This window comes from Tachypleus tridentatus, chromosome 9 (genome assembly GCF_004210375.1).
Source record: "Tachypleus tridentatus isolate NWPU-2018 chromosome 9, ASM421037v1, whole genome shotgun sequence".
Lineage (NCBI taxonomy): Eukaryota > Metazoa > Arthropoda > Merostomata > Xiphosura > Limulidae > Tachypleus > Tachypleus tridentatus.
Window position 1 is genome coordinate 139252084 of NC_134833.1, and position 14239 is coordinate 139266322.

Here is a 14239-nt window from a genome sequence, read left to right on the forward strand (position 1 = left end):
GTTTTAATTACACCTTCACACTCAACCTCAACTGTGTTGGCTCTCCTGCAGAAGTGAAAAGTCTAAAATTTAGCCATCAGAAGGTGAAGTAGTTTATGGATTCAGGAAACAAAACACCATGTTGGTTGGAGGGACAAACAGGTATAAAAAAAAGCCATGTGTGTTGGGATCAAACAAAACTACAGTACAAACCATTCAAATGGGAGGAAGAACAAATACCATAATAAAGTCAGAAGTTGTGGATGACTACAACATGTTGGTGAATGGTTGCAGTTGCATGGACCAGATGATAGGATATTATAGTATGTGCAGCTGCAAAACCTGAAAGTGATGGAATTAAGTATACCACTGGATTATTGAATGTCCACATCTTTTTACAGTTTATGCCAGCCAAATGAAACAAAGACAGTGAGCCTGCAAGTTTAAAAAAAACAAAAACATCATTGATGGGCTCACAAACAAAGCTGCAAAGGTGACACCTGAAGACATCATAGACTGTCCACCAAGGAAATCAAACATTGGAAGAAAGGGAATGAAGTGGAGAATGTGATTGGAGTTAAATATCTTCAGACTGTGAAAGAACGTACTGAGACAGTGTGCAGTGCAATAGCCCTGGAAAACGTTGTTGCACCACTATAATTTGCACAGGATGCATGGACAAACCAAATCTGTGTTCAAAGAAATGATGATTGCTGTAAATAAACGGTATATATTTGTAAAATGCTATTACTGATTTTCTTCACTTATTACTTCCTTTTGATATAATGCTTACTGATACACTATTTTTCTGTAAAATACACTTTACTGATAGCTTCAAGGACAGTTATAGATATATATTTCAGTAGTCTTTATCTGCCTGTCATTTTGGAATTTCTACAGTAGATATTCACTGTGAGGGCAGTGCTAAGCTTGCTGTGTTATGCTTGTGTAAATATTTCTTCATCTTGTTTATATTCCTGCCATTTTTTTCACAGTCTAAAATTAATTTATCTTTATCAAAACCTTCATATTTGTAGTTGAATATCTGTCTACATCCCTTTCCCTCTACTATGATGTATAATACTATAAATAATATTTCGATAATCAAGCATGCCTAGACTACTTTGCAACAAACATGTTGTAGCCATTTATGCTTTGTCTAAAGGCTGTGTTTGCTTTGGAGACAAAGAATTAAGCCATCCAAACAATATCCAAGAAAGTTTTCAAAAGGATATTCCCTAAGATGAGATGGTCAGATTGCAAGACCTGATGAGAGGAATCAGACCACTTCTGAACTGGGTATACTTTTTGTCCATTGTAAAAGTTTGCATATGTGGATGGAAAACAGAGTAGCACATCCAATTGTGAGAGAACTATGGCTGGAAAGTGATCTGAACTATATAATATTTATGAAAGTCAGTCCCAGAAGTTAATATAAAAGTGGGTTAAATGAAAAGAATGTGCCCCTAACTATTGAGTGACTAAGGCATGATGGACTGTACTTTGCAAGTCAACCACATTCAAAACCCATGACACTTGGAACTGACATCCACATATAGTGTCAGTAAGTTAACTACAATCCAAAACCCTGCCACCTGGCAGGGATAGGAAAGAGAATCATACCATCTTCACTTCAAGGAGACTAAAAGTTCCTCTGCTCCAGATAACAGTTATAGAGCAGTCCCATATAGAAAAGGTAGAATTCAATACAACAGTCACCTGTAACAGTGGATAATTTGACTAGACCTGGATAGGGACAGCAACAGTTGGGTCTAAATTAGCACCTTTGACCAGATTTAGCATTTTCTAAAGTAGAACTTGATAAATTTGTTTTTTATTGGAAATATAAGCTGAAGGACAGTGAAGTAAGGAGCTCTTGCATATAGCTAAATCAAAATCTTGTTTCCTTCCAGTTAAATATTTGTAATATAATCAGTTAAAATTACAGGAAAACTGTAATCCTTTGGTAGATTGGTTACGAGTACAATAGAACACAGTAAGACAGGCAACATGGTACTGTGTACTAAATGAATAACTATGTATATTTGAGTTAAAGATATAACAGATGTTTTGTCATAAAATTCTTATTCATATGTATAACATAAAACAAAGCAAACAAGATACAGTCAAAGTAAACCCATTTATAACATGATAATAAATGAAAAATACATGAAATCTACATTGATTCAATAACATCTGCATATTGAACCATATAAAACAAGGAATCGGAATCAGGAATTATGAAAAGCAAACAGTCATAGAGTGTCAGGAAAATTAGAAGCTAGAGAAATACATTTAGAGAAAAAGAATGAAATAAGGCAGGAAGTAAATCAAAATGTTTTGATTCTTACATTGACTGACTTCTTTGACTAGAGCAAAATTAAAACCAGATCATAAGAATATCCAGATCAAAATAATAGTAAGCCATTTAAAAATTATTAGATACATATTTACAGATATTATGTTTTAGTGTAAACATAAGGGAAGTACAAATTACAACAGACAATTTATTAAGCCAAATTAATAAAAACAAGAATATCTTCAAACACTCTTGGGTATACAAGACTGTTCAAGTTAAGAATTATTATTTAGTTTACTTAGTGATTATTTAGTTTCTATAACAAGAGTGTTAAAAGTTAATTATTTTTTAAAAGCAACAGCTATGATAATTTTTCTTATGTAACTCTGTACGAGCCATACATTCTATATGCAGATTGATTGCCATACTCAGCTTTTGGAATCTCCTTGATGTCATCTTACTAAAAAATTCTAAGTTTTACTCTTTGTGTGTAATATCTGTTATTAGAGGGCTAGATATTTCTAGATTTTTCTGTTGGATGTTATAAATATGTGCAAAAAAGTAAAGGTAAAAAAGTGAAACTAGATTGCATGATTGTCAGTTTAATCAAAATGGATGATTTTTAAAATGAAAGTATCACAGCTTGTATTGTGACAACAGAAGAGAGAAGAAATAATTTATCTTGTCACTTGAATTCTTAATTGAATAAGACTATGTAGACTTTTAATGAAGAAGAGAATTATTTAATATTCGATATTCAACTATGTTAAACACTAGTATAATGAATTTTTGTATCTGTATTTAACTTGTTCATTGTGAAAATATAATAGTTTAAAACAAGTAGGTTGTGTGTGGTCCAGTTATTGTTGAAATTTATTGCCAACAAGTTGCAGACAAATATTGTAAAGAATCTTGCATCTATAGAAATCTGATAAACACCTACATGATAAACATATGTAGTAGGTAGTAGCATAATTTTTAAAGTTAACAAAAAACAGTAATAACAATTGTCTATTTAAGGTATTTCCTAAATAGTTCTATATTTCAGTTCTGTTTTCTTTCATTAAGTTTTGTTCTCTCATGTTTGAATGCTTTGATCAACTTGTTCTGTTTCACTAATTTGATTTTATGAATGCTTGTATGTGAATGTGCACTTATGTGTATGATGAATATACACAGGATTTAAATAGTAGGAGATTTAAACTCAGAAGAAGGACACTATGTCAGTGTTTATGAGTAAATACACCCAACATTACTAACATAAAAGTGAACAATTCACTGGATCAGAAATTTCTGAGAGCATATAAATTGTTGCTTTGTTTTTTTTTCTAGTGGAAATAACAGATAGTATGTGATACAATAATGGAAGATGTGTTCATTATTTATTATGTTTTCTCTCTCTTTGTATCTTTTTTATTTCTTCATTGCAGAGATATAACAATTTTTACTATGCAACTTTATTCCCCTTGAACCTGATCTTCATCATTGAATCTTTTGTTTGTAGACTTCTTATTTTGTTGAGAGCATATTTGTAAATGTTTGTTACATTAAATTAGAACTGTATCTTTTCAATGGTATAACACCATCATAATTTTTAATTTTTTTCAATAAAGTGTGTGAACATGATATTTTAGATAACCTAGTTTGATATGGTAATTCATTTTATAACACAGAAGATCATATAAACATTTTGCTATGAAATTTTATTCAGTTTTTCAAAAAATAAGGGTTGCAATTCCCTTTAAAGTGTCGATTTCATAGCTTAACACTGTGGGCTTCCAGGCTGGTTTGTGCTGTACAGTTGTATTTCTGCAATCATCTTATTCAGTCTGTGGTTTTCTGTTCTCTAATGGTTATTAGCCACTTAAGTGATGTATAATCTATTATATCAGTAAATTATCTACCATACAAATAATTGTAAAAAATACTTGATGGATACTGTGACTACAAGCAGTTTTGTTTTGTTGTGCAGTTATCAGAATTTGTGGGATGTTAATATTCACCTTTTGTATGCCATAACATATTCTAAGCTGCTGTATGCTTCTGATAGAACTGTTCTCATTCATCAATCACCTTTATATAGGATAAGCAAGATATTACCTTTTATGATAAGTTGACATCAATGCATTTACTAACCATGTCAGGTTTTACTAACTGGAATGTATCTTCAATATACATAAAGTGGAATTGATTCTTAGTTGTTTGTTGTCCTTATAGAAACATTAGTCACAAAATGTCTATAATAAAGTTCAAAGGCTACAAAGTTTCAAACATCATTGTTGTTTTTCTCTTCAGGTAAGTCTTCCACTGGTTTTATCTTAGCAAGATCTTTAGACACTCAATTCCAATTTACTTTGTTTTATAAATTCTGCATGTATTTGCATGAGAGAATGCTTCTCTGGTCACATTTTCAGGTATTTAACAGGGTCTTGATATATGTGAGAAAACTCAAATAGCAAGGAAGTATGTAACTATGTAATGCAAGTTTTATAAGCTGCTAAAACAGATATGCACATTACAGATGTTAAGTAACATAATGCAACTCCCATACAAATGTTGTTAAGTGCTGACAGCAATCTTATTTCTATTGTTGTTGTATAACTTGACTTGTCAGTTGCACAAAACCAGATATAGTGAACTAAACCAAATAGATCTTCAAAGTATTAGGAACTTCACCTGTGTTTTGAGTGATAATGCATTCACTTTCCTGAATTCCACAGAGAACCTGGGCATATCTCCTTTATTTCTTATGATTATTACTGGTGATGATTGAAACTTAACTAATTCTGTCTAAGGAAGTCTGCATGGTCAGTTGCTTTATAGCATGTGCAATTCTGGTTGATGTGATGCTGGATAAAGTTTATTTTTTATTGCTTGCTAAATTATCCAAAACCTATCCCAGTAAATTTTATCAGTAGCATTATTTCCAAGCTTTCTTTGTAGATCTGGGCTGAGATTATCTGCACAGTCTTCAACCAGTGACTTCATGTCTACAAGCAACCTTGTATACACACGTTGATATTGTGTGGAAGCAACATTAGCTATTCCAACTATAACATTAACTGGTTGTGTAAAACACCATTGTCCACAGCTCTTGTGCATATTTTGATCAATGTTTTATGGCTTCACCACTGAGTTGCAGTTCCCATGGTGAATTTCATCAGGTTCATTGAGCCAAGATGACTTGCAAGATAACCTTAACTCCAAGTATTATCAATGGTCTTTAATTGACCAGGCTACAGTTAACTTGATTCAGTGGGTGAACAAAGTATGAAGCATTGAAATTCCTGATGAAGAGCTGGAGATTGCTTAGCATTCAGTGGAAGATTTTACCAACTTAGTTGAAGTCTCTCTATAATCTCACTCTTAGATTAGCTTGGCTCTCGATTCTCTTCCCTACTAAAGTCTTGTCAGATTGTGAAGTAATTCTTGATTGGTATCTTGCAAATAGATAAGAATACTTTGACAGAATCAATACTAGAAATTAATAATCACTTCTACAATAACTAAATCATGGTCACTGAGTGAAAACATCAATCAGAGCAAGCTGTACATTGTATTCTAAAGAATTACGTTGGTAAATTACTTGGTTATTAAAGTTGGAAATTCAATAATGAAATAAACTGTGTTGAAACAGAAATTCAGTATATGATAATTTAAGTAAAATAAAAAATATACTTTGTTTGACAATAAACTGCTTTGAATCTTAAAAACATGTACACAGTCAAAATGCTAAAGTGGTTAGAAACAAATTACAAAGGCTTTTACTGTCAGATATCTTGTATTAAATATTATGTTATTATCACATTGTAGGACACTTCAGGTAAGTAATGTTGGCTATAGACATCTTTGTGGTGTTCTGACATATTTCTGGTAGTTGACTTACAAGTGATCTATTTTCCTGTTGGATGGGGACTCTGCTTTCCAATTGCTACAAAAGCCCAAAGTGTTCTTTTTACTTCACCTTTTCTCGTAAGTACTTGATTAATCAAAAAATTGAATTGTAAGAACTTAGACATACCTCTGCTTAATTAAGGTAATAAAACAGCCCTGTACTAATGTAACAGTATTTTTGTTCAGTTTTTGTGATAACGTACATAATTGCATATATATGTGTGTATTTAACATTCTTCATTTTGTGAGGTGACTGGATTGTGCTTTATCATATTTTACATGTTGTCTTGTATTATATATTTGTAAACATATAGTTATTATGTAATAATTGATATATTTTTGCCTCATCAAGAAGTGAAATTGTATATGGATTTTCTCAGTTGATGTTGTTGGGCTTATAGAAATTTATTCTTTTAGTGTTAAAGAGGAAAAATATCTTCAAAGAACTGTTTCTTACCCCAGAAAGAGACACATATGCAGTGAAAGTAAAGCTAATACTTTATCACTAGATAAAAAGAAGGTAACTTCATGTTGAAATTTCTAAAAAGATAATTTAGAAATTACTAAACATATAAAGTACCTAAAATATTAAGCAAGTACGAAATTCCAACCTCCCTAAGTGTAAAATTACACCAGTTGTTTCTTGACTTCCTAATTTTTGTTACAGATCATATTGAGATTTCAAACCCATAAATATTTAAAGAATATTTTTAAATCTCAGTCATTTGTTTACAGTAAATTCCATTTTGAAATTGTAGGTCTTTGAATGACATTTAATAAATAAGTTAGAATAAATAACTTAAGGTTTGTTAGTTGTATAGTCATTTTTAAAGATGTATAAAATTATATTTCTTATGAAAAGTCATATGGGCTTATATGTTTGTTATTTCAAGATTTTCTCAATACTGAAAAGAACTTGCAGATTACAGTTTACTGTATTCTGTTCTTTGTTTTATTTTATGAATATTAACTTTATAAAAATAAGGCCAACCTTTTTGTATTTTTAACAGTAATTTTAATTACCAAGGAAAAACATATATATAACAAACAAGAAATTTTGTGTATGTGACATATTTAAAGTGGTACTAATGTATAGCCTGTCAAAAGTGATGGAGCAAGTACTACCACCCTCATCCCATAGTATACTCTAACCTAATATTTCATAGCTAACTGAAATAAATTGATTTTGTGAAATCAACCTTGACCAACAAAGAGGCAGAAAAGTGCAGTTAAGACAGTTGGATGCCAGTAAACTTCTTTAATAAGAGTCAATCAAAATTAAGATAATTCATGGAATCAATTCATGATATATTCATAGAATAAGTATTGAAACAATACCAGTTAGATTAGCAGTTTCTGATATATATAGAAAAGCCTGTGTATTTTAGTAACACTAAATTCCAGTAATAGCTTTTATGTTATGTTGCTTAATTAGCAACAAAAGGATAACCTAATATTGTTGTTAGGGTATGTAATGAAAATGTAAAATGAAATGTATAGACAACAAAACTGGAAAATGTTTGTTGATTTCTTAATTTAGTCTTTATTGATTAAAGAGGTTTTATTTTTACTAAAATTGTTGGTGATATAATAGAAAATAGCTAAATTCAGAAACAATTTAAGTTTAAAATTAATCAATATTTTTGCTTTCATTATAATTATTTTCACTCTAGGCTCTTGGTGAGGTGATTCCAACCCTGTGTCTTCACTTTATGCTTATTACATCAACACCCACTACACTTATAAGGTTTCATGACCCTCTTGCACCTCCCGTTACTAAATTGCAATGGGCAGACAGTAATTGAGCTATTACACCTGAATAAATGCATTTTGACTTTATTAATTTTCCTATTTTGAGAAATCAAGTGCAATGCGACATAAATTGGCTTTTACATAGGTTAGATGTCATACATCTAAGCAAATAGTATAATGCAAAACTGAATGTTGATAAAACATTCACTGAATTTTATGCTCATGGTATTGACACTTGTTTATTAAATAATGTTAGAATTGCCTGCTAGAGAATAACCTGTTAGTTTTAGAATGCTTTTGCTGTTTAAGAGTTTGCTTGTAACTAACAGCTACAGTACACTCTATGTTATCTTAAGCTGTGCTTCATTCCATCTTGACTCATTATGATAAGGTCTTCAACCACATTATATAAAGCTGAATGATAACTCACTATCATAAATGTTTCAACCATAATATTACATGGAGCTCACTGGGATAAAAGATCTAAAAGGTTGTCTGATGGCTTTTAGACTTTTTTATTAATACAGTGGAGAAGAAATATATCTTGATACATAATCAGATTTATAACTTTGAAGTGAGAATTTATTACAAAACAAATATTCACAGGATTGTATGTTGAATTTGATAGTTGTTCCTGACACTTGCTTTCAAACTAAGTTAATTTGCTTAAAGTCTTGATTAACTAAACTAAGAGAACTGCAACTAATTTTCAACTTGAATAAATTTTATGTTCATACCTTGGCCTATAATAGCTTAAACAACATTGCTTACCCTTGGTTTGTGCAGTTTATTCTTACACATAACCACTAGGATTTGCTCTACCTTACAGAGGACAACATCCTGTTCTGGTAAACAAAAGTGTGACTAAACTCTTAGTTGTTTTTATATATTTATATCCAAACTCAATTTTTTTCAATACCTGTCTTCTGGAATAAATTTTATTCTTATTATGTAGAATGCACTTGTCAGGAGTATGTGGTCATTTGTCACGTATAGATATGTAGCTTTCAATGCTTTACTGGTCAAAAAAATGTGTAAAATTCACTAGAATAAGAGAAGAAGTTACAACAAGAGTGAAAACTTCATACCATCATACTGTACATGTAGTGAGTGTTAGTTTAGAGTTGCAGCTGCTGATGTTCTTGTATGCAGAAAGAAGATTCAAGGATAAAGAGTAATCAAATGTTTAAAGCCATCTTATAACCACCTGTCTGAAACTGGTTCTTAATCAACAGTTACTTGCCTTTCTGTAAACTGGGATCTTATAGTTTGAATTCACTTGATCTTACTGTATAGTTTAGCTATCAGTGTGTTAATAAAATAATATTATATTGGCTACTAATGCAAAACTTCTTACAACATATGTTATAGCTGTAAGTATAATTAACAATGAAGGTACCAAATTGATGAAATAATTTACTCTTAATCATTATAAGTTAGGTTGTTTTAACAGTATGTTTAAATAGCCATACTCATTACTAGGTTTATTTTTGGTTCTCACCTTTGTAGGTAACTTGCTTTGATTAGAAGCTTATATTGAGAAAATGTTTTTTGTATAGAAAGTAAATTATTAGAAGTGGCTCAAAGATAATTTTTATCCCTCACTAGATTCCTCATGCTAGTACAAAGTTGGATTCCCTTGTTACTGTTTATCCTACAATAGAGCACAGTTACCATATATCCAGTGAGGTTACAGAAACCAGCAAAGAAGCATATGAAAATAAGAAAAATACTTCCAAATGGTCATGTGTTGACAGGAAACAGAATGTAACTCTTGGGAAAAGGACTGTAAGGAAGAAAAAAGAACCCATATTTGAACATCAAAACACCTTTGCAGCCTATGATTATCATTTTGTTTGTAACAGGTAACTATTTATTTTTCATTTTAAATTAAAACATCAAATGTCTGTTACTAATTGACATGAATTCTAGAAAACTTCAAAAGTTAAAATAGTATTAAGTTGTACCTAAGGTATTAGAGACTATACAGAGACAATTATTCCACAAAATACAAAATATCATTTGCTTATCATGAATATAATATACTGGTTTGTTGAAGTGTGTGTCATGGATAAATATCTTACTTTGTTAATCTATACATTTCATAAAATTTTAAAGGAACATAAAGGAGCTTATTAATTCATCAAGGTTGTCATTTCCAGCTCCTCTCTCTAACCATTCCTTACTTCTCATGTATTATCCAATCTTTTCTTGAACTCAGTTAGATTTTCTATTTTCACCACCCTTGAAGGCAGCTCATTCCAAAAGCTAGCCAAACTGTTTGGGAAGTAATACTGTCTGAACTGCAGGTGATTCTTGTGCTGTCAAAATGTGAATATATTACTTTATCCTATTGTTTTCAATACCCTTAATATTTTTAAGCACCTAAAACAAATTCCCTTTGACTCTTCCCCTTTCCACAGTAAACAAATTTAAAATATTTTAGTCTCTTCTCTTAGGACAATTCCACCATCCCAAGTAACATCCTAGTGGCTCTTCTCTGTAATCTTCTCCAACAATCTTGAGGAAAGAAGCCCAAAAATGTACACAGCACTCTAATTAAGGCTTTACAAATGATTTGTACAGTGAAAAAGTAATATCCCTTGTATTAAATTCAATGTTTCAATAGATGCTACTCAAAACCTTATTAGCCATATTGCTATTTGCAATACACTGTTTAGATTATTTAAAATGCATACAGCTTAAGAGATAAGAATGAAAAGTGTTGAAGATTTATTTAGTCATTGAACAATATAATTCAACTAAAGAGATCAAATAAAAGGTTCCTATTAAGAAATCATGAAAAATGGTAACATTTAAGTTATTAGAGTAAATGGTACAGCTGAAGTGAAGAGGTCAAGGTTACTGTTTCAGTAACCACAAGTATAAATACTGATTTATTGATATGTGAATTTAAATATTCATTTTATAATTTGAGGATGAGGATAAGTCAGATTTTGCTGTTTAAAAGTTGACTTCCAACTGATAGTCACATGGTACTCAAAAATAAATGAATGGTTGTTTCTTTAATGGTCAAGTAAAGGATATGGAATGTTTTTCTCTCACTGGACTATATAATATCTTAAATCATCAAAAAAAATTGCAGAGGTTTTTTTTTTGTGACAAACATTTATAAATAAAAAATTTCTATATTCTTTAGACCATAATGAGGGTAAGCCCTCTTTCTCTGTATATATATATATTTGCTTATATCCTTACCATCCAACAAATACATAAAGTTTATTAACTTGTGGAAATATTTTAAAATATTTAAATATGTTAATCTTTTTCTTAGTTTTAAAAGCAAAGTAAAAAAATAACAGTAATGCACACGAACATCCAATAAGTTTCTGGTAGTAAAACTTGTAATGAAAGTATTTCTTCAAATTGTATTTGCAAAATGCCCTTTGGAATGAGTTTAAGGCAGTATAAAACTTACAAAATTACTTATAGGATATGAAGAAGATTTGAAAAAATTCATAATCAGATTTTGTATTTGTAGGAACCTTTACGAAATTTTGATTCAAATGTGTCTTAAATCAGTATGCTGTTCAATAACTTGAGTATAGACACTCAGAACTGACAGTCTAGCATTACTAGTATCAACTGAATTTTATGAGGTTATTGTCAGCAATATCCCATTCTTGAAGTTTAAGGGCATTCTTTTGGTATAAGCATAGCATTTGGAAATTGGTCAGTTGTTGGGTGTAAATTATATGCTACTTTGATTTTGATATATTTTAAAAATTTATTAAATTTATTATTCTACTATACTTTGAATTTTCTAATTGTTATTGTTTTTAAAATTAGATTATGGCAACAGGAAGAATTGCCATCTCTTGTAACACCAGTTCAGTGCACAAAATCACAAAAGCCTCCTGGATCCTCTCCTGTAGGTTTAACAACTGTTGAGGCAACTCCATGTAGCTCTTTCAGTAATACCAGGAAACGTGGATGGAGAGGGAAACATAATAGATATGATGAACCGTGTCGAAACATTTTATCATCGGTTCGTAGAAACATTTTGGATAGCTTTGTCTCAGATGACAGTGATGACAAAAATTATGTTGTGTCATCAAAACTTGTTAAGAACTCTGGTAGAAAGAAGTCTTTGAACAAATCACAATATTATGAAAAAGGCAAAAACCAAAGATCTGAAAAATCAGTTGGAAAGTTAAGCTCAAAGTAAGGAAGTTTTTTATCTTAAACGTATTAATTTACATTTTCATAGAATGTGTGTGAAAGCCCAAAATATTTGTCAATGTTTTTGGCATAACCTAAAGCTTTACAGCATGAATTAATTTTGATATTCTGAAAATATGTGTTTGCATACATGTCAAAACCACTTGTTGTATTTTTTTGTTTTTATATACAAGAAATGCACATGTTAAATCAAATTTAATATACTATCAAAACTTGTAATTTTCCTGTTTAAATATGATATTAAATGTGTTTTCTTTTATGTCAGAAAAAGTATTAAAACCAACAGTAGTTCAAGGAAAGAACCAGTTACACCAGTTCGAGGAGCTTCTTTTCGTAGTCCTGGTAATGGTTCTTCTGTCTACCACTATCATCCTATTACTCCTCCAAGGTTTAACCAAGAGAGTAGTCTTACCAAAACAAGATACAACAAATCCCTAGCAAGAAGATGTCTAAACAGCAGTCTAGAGGATTGTGCTTCTAAATCTCAAAGAAATATTGTTATTAGTAAGTTTACATAGAAAAGTCTAAAGACATTATTGGTAACTTAGATTAAACAATTTTTGATTTATTGTTGAAAAGTTTAAGACTCATGGAAGCTAAACCCATTATTGGGTTAGATTGTAAGAAATTAAACCTCATTATTGGTATGTTGTGATGGCATAAAATACAACAATATATATTTATTTCCAGAATCAACAAATAATATATTTTATTCATTTATATTCATTTGAGTTTTTTCAGAAGTTTTGTAGAAATACTCTGCATGTAAATAATAATGTCAGTGTAAGCTAAACTTGTAAAGGTCACAAACTTGTGATGATCGTGCAGTTTAGGCAAAGGGTACATACTACAGCAGTTGTTCAGTAAGGATCAGGCTTGCTACATCTTAGGTCAACGTTTATCATATCTTCCTGGAGTAAAGTTGTATTCATTCCATTTTAAAAGGTGGTACACAGAATTTTACAAGCTGTAAGTTGAGTGGTGCACTTCTGTATATAATAGGATTAAAAGTTGACGTAAGCAGTATATGACTGTGGCAGACTGCTTTAGAATTTTGTCTGACTCTGTTAACAGAGCATGGAGTATTCCATAATTCTTGGTCTTGTATTTATCTTGTATAGATGTGCTACTGAACTATTGCTGTCATAATAACTAACACCAAGTAAAGACCTGAACATTAATTTATTTGGAAATAAAGGATCTGTACATTTGAGTAGTTGTGTTTTTCTTTGATGTTCAGGATTGTTTTATTCTCTGTTTTAACATTTCCAGAGTCTAGAGTATATTTCAGATGCTTGATATCTTGGAAAGTCAGTGCACCTGAACTCCTCAAGGTTTAAAATGGAGTGAACTCAACTGATTGCTAATAGGTTTAAACTGGGGACTTTTGCAACTCATTGCTGGCATTGTGACTTTAAGAAACTTTGTTATGTTAATTTTAAATTGGATGAAAGTGATAGGTTTAAAGTTTGAAAATTCAGCTCATTACTGGTAGATGTAGCTTTACTAAAACCAGGACCTTTGGAACCTGATGTGCAGCATATGTATTTGCATGGGGTAGCAGGTTCTTAGGGGAGTGTAATTCTGTAATAGCAAAAGGATAGGGATGAGGGATAGCAGCACAATCAGCATTTGCACAGGGTAACAAAATATGTCATTTTGACCCTGATTAAAGCCTATTCTTTATAGTTGTAACAACGATAAATTTCATTATTAGGATGAGTTTGTTCATTTTCGAGAGCTTTCTAAAATTCCTGAAAAGAAAAGAATGATCCGTAAAAACATTATCTGTCATCTTTAGTATGGGTATTGCACTTTTAATCTGTTAATCTAATATTACAGATTTAATTATTACAACTTTGAGTTTGTTCAAGATTTTAAAATAAAAGGTGTTCCCTAACATTATGTTAATTTGTATGTTATAAATACATTAATTGCATATACTTTAATATTTGATTATTTGTAAATGAAACAGTTGTTGTTCAAATGTTATGAACATCTTTCATTAAACAAAAATGTTAATTATTAGCACCTGAAAAGGATGAGAAGAAAACCACTTCTTCCTGTGTATCAGTTGGACCAGTGGAAAAACAGGTTAGTTTGTATTTAATC

At 30.8% G+C, this 14239-nt stretch overlaps 1 protein-coding gene across 1 annotated transcript in view; it reads left to right on the forward strand.

The window, feature by feature from the left end:
• LOC143227498 (uncharacterized) overlaps positions 1–14239 on the forward strand; it is a 55833-nt gene that overhangs the window by 22892 nt on the left and 18702 nt on the right. The window contains exons 4-8 of the mRNA XM_076458940.1: positions 6590–6692; positions 9533–9789; positions 11735–12109; positions 12393–12631; positions 14157–14221. Coding sequence (XP_076315055.1) covers positions 6590–6692; positions 9533–9789; positions 11735–12109; positions 12393–12631; positions 14157–14221 — 1039 coding nt within the window. The remainder of the gene's footprint in view (positions 1–6589; positions 6693–9532; positions 9790–11734; positions 12110–12392; positions 12632–14156; positions 14222–14239) is intronic.